Source organism: Austrofundulus limnaeus, unplaced genomic scaffold (genome assembly GCF_001266775.1).
Source record: "Austrofundulus limnaeus strain Quisiro unplaced genomic scaffold, Austrofundulus_limnaeus-1.0 Scaffold711, whole genome shotgun sequence".
In the NCBI taxonomy this organism is placed as follows: domain Eukaryota; kingdom Metazoa; phylum Chordata; class Actinopteri; order Cyprinodontiformes; family Rivulidae; genus Austrofundulus; species Austrofundulus limnaeus.
In genome coordinates this window covers 81981-84449 of record NW_013953113.1, presented here as the reverse complement: position 1 = coordinate 84449, position 2469 = coordinate 81981, and the positions used below count along the sequence as shown (strand labels likewise).

Sequence of the window (2469 nt, the reverse complement as noted above, 5' to 3'; positions counted from 1 at the left end):
GTCTCATTTCCGGACTCAGGTATTTTGTGAATGAAGCCGATATTTCAGTTAAAATACATAAGTAAAAATATTTATCCGAGTATAGTACTACCTCCCAACTTTATGGATGATTTTATGTATTTAATTTTACGTATTATACTTGAATAAATACGGTAAGTGCATTCTTAACAGCAGTCTTCAKGAGTTTTTCTGAGAAGTTTGATAAATATGGTCCCTGGGCTCATGCTGTCACACTTTAAGCCCTCACATACAGGTATTTATCTATGAGCATGATATTTGAAGAAAGCAAAGACAGACAGATGTGCTATTCATTAATATAAAGTCAGATTGAATGTCATGCTTACATAATGCTTTTTTGAAACGTTCAGTACTATCCTTTTTGTTCCTTTTTAATTTTACTACCTCTCTGTATTGCTCATAGCCGTGCTGAGACAAGCCACCTGGGGGAAATAACCATCATTCTGTGTTGTTTTACACTGAGACAAGCAGGGATGTGCTGTGTCCAGAGTTCTGTCACAGTCCTGCTGCAGGTCCAGAGAGACAACAATTGGTTCTTTGTCGTCCTTAATGGCGCTCCTCTCTTGAAAAAAGACTTTATTCAAGACAACTGTTTCTGAACTCTTGGACCATAAAAGTCCATCAATAGAGTTGAGTGTTAGCTCCTGGGACAAGTCAGAATAATCCATATCCCCAAGTAATTCCTCCAATTCATCTGAATGTTCGTCTCTCTCTGCATTTGCTGTAGCGCTCGTCAGATCTTCCTCTGCATTGTTCACTTCCTCCTCCAACAGAACCAAAGTAGCGATCTGAGGTCTGTAGCTGGCATATTCCAGCAGCATCGTTCTGGTATCTGGCTCTGATGAAGGGGTTTCTGCCATGGCTTGTCCTGATCCAGTCTGGGACTCTTCAACGTGGATGAAGGGGTACACCTGATCCCTGTCCTCTGAGGAGACCACGAGGATTGGAGAGAGTGGAGGATCACTGTAGGTGGACCAGATGAACGTTTCACTTCTATCATCCTGAAAAAAGAAACAGTTATTAAAGGCCTGGTATTTTTTGAATGATTGCATACTTCTACTATTCATGCCAGAAATTTAAAGATTTATCACCTTTTGATGAAAGCGAATGGAGTTATAATKTGGTAGTACATCTACATCTGCCACTAACACACTAAAGATCTGTCAAATCAACCAAGTTATAGCCTTTTTTGGTTGCTTAATGTAATTTTCCGATGTGGCCATGTTGATTTAGGGTGACTTCAAACATGCAGTGATTATTTTTTTCTTAATAAAATCCATATTTCACTAACAGATTTGGGTACCAGTTTCCAATAAGCCTCCCCTTATAGATGGTTTATAAAGAGTTTATAGATAGGTTATTAATTAATCTGTAAACACTTTATAAATCATTAATAAATGTTTATTATGCAATAATTAAGGACAAGAAAGACAAAACTGTCTTTCTTACCAAATAATGAGACAAATCTCTTCATGTACATATTACATCTAAAGGTGCTTATTAAACATTTCAGACTAGGTTACGACATTGTAAGTACAATAACGATAAGAGATATATTTTAACATATTAATATTGTACTGTATTACTGCGTTATAAATATTCACAACTGTCAAAGGGAGACTTCTCCCTTTGCAGGCTCACCGTCTCTTAATCCTTCTCGACCTGTCCTCAGCATTCGACACTACTGACCACAATGTCCTCCTCAACCGTCTCTAACAAACTATTGGACTTCACGATACTGTCCTTGACTGGTTCCGGTCCTACCTTTCTGACAGAACTGAATATGTTGCCATCGGAGAAGCCAAGTCAAAGACTCATACGGTCACTTGTGGAGTTCCTCAGGGGTCAGTTCTTGGTCATACTCTCTTCACATTATACATCCTGCCTCTCGAACAAGTCATCAGCTGCCATGGAATATCCTTCCACTGTTACGATGATGACACTCAGCTTTATATAAAAATGGACCGTCATCCATCTGCTTCTTCCTCTACATCCTTCTCATCATCACTCTCCTCACTCACAGCCTGTTTTGGATGAACAGCAACTATCTTCAACTGAAAAGCTCCAAAACTGAGGCGATRCTGATTGGCACGCCTTGTAAGGTTCAGTCATCCCCCATCACTGCCATAACCTTTTCCGCCACTTTCCACTACTGTCACCAACCTTGGTGTCTGTTTTGACCCTCACCTTTCCTTTGACACTCACGTAAAACATCTGTGCAAAACCTCCTTTTTTCATCTAAAGAACATTGCCAGTCTCATCCCATTACTCTCTCAAGTGGAGGCTGAAAAACTTGTACATGCCTTTATATCTTCATGACTGGACAATTGATTTGATTTGATTTGATTTGATTTATTTAACAGGAAAAGATTATTAAAAATCAACCCTGACTCAGCATAATTACATTTTTACAGCAGGTTCCTGTTCTGCAGCACCTAAAACACTCAGAAT

General features: G+C 39.1%; 1 protein-coding gene across 1 annotated transcript in view; it reads right to left on the bottom strand.

The window, feature by feature from the left end:
• Positions 1 to 107: 107 nt before the first annotated feature.
• The window catches only part of LOC106532035 (uncharacterized), a gene marked incomplete at its 5' end in the record, with an annotated part of 9598 nt that continues 7236 nt past the window's right edge, over positions 108 to 2469 (bottom strand). Inside the window, 1 exon segment of the mRNA XM_014028021.1 lies at positions 108 to 1019. Coding sequence (XP_013883475.1) covers positions 399 to 1019 — 621 coding nt within the window.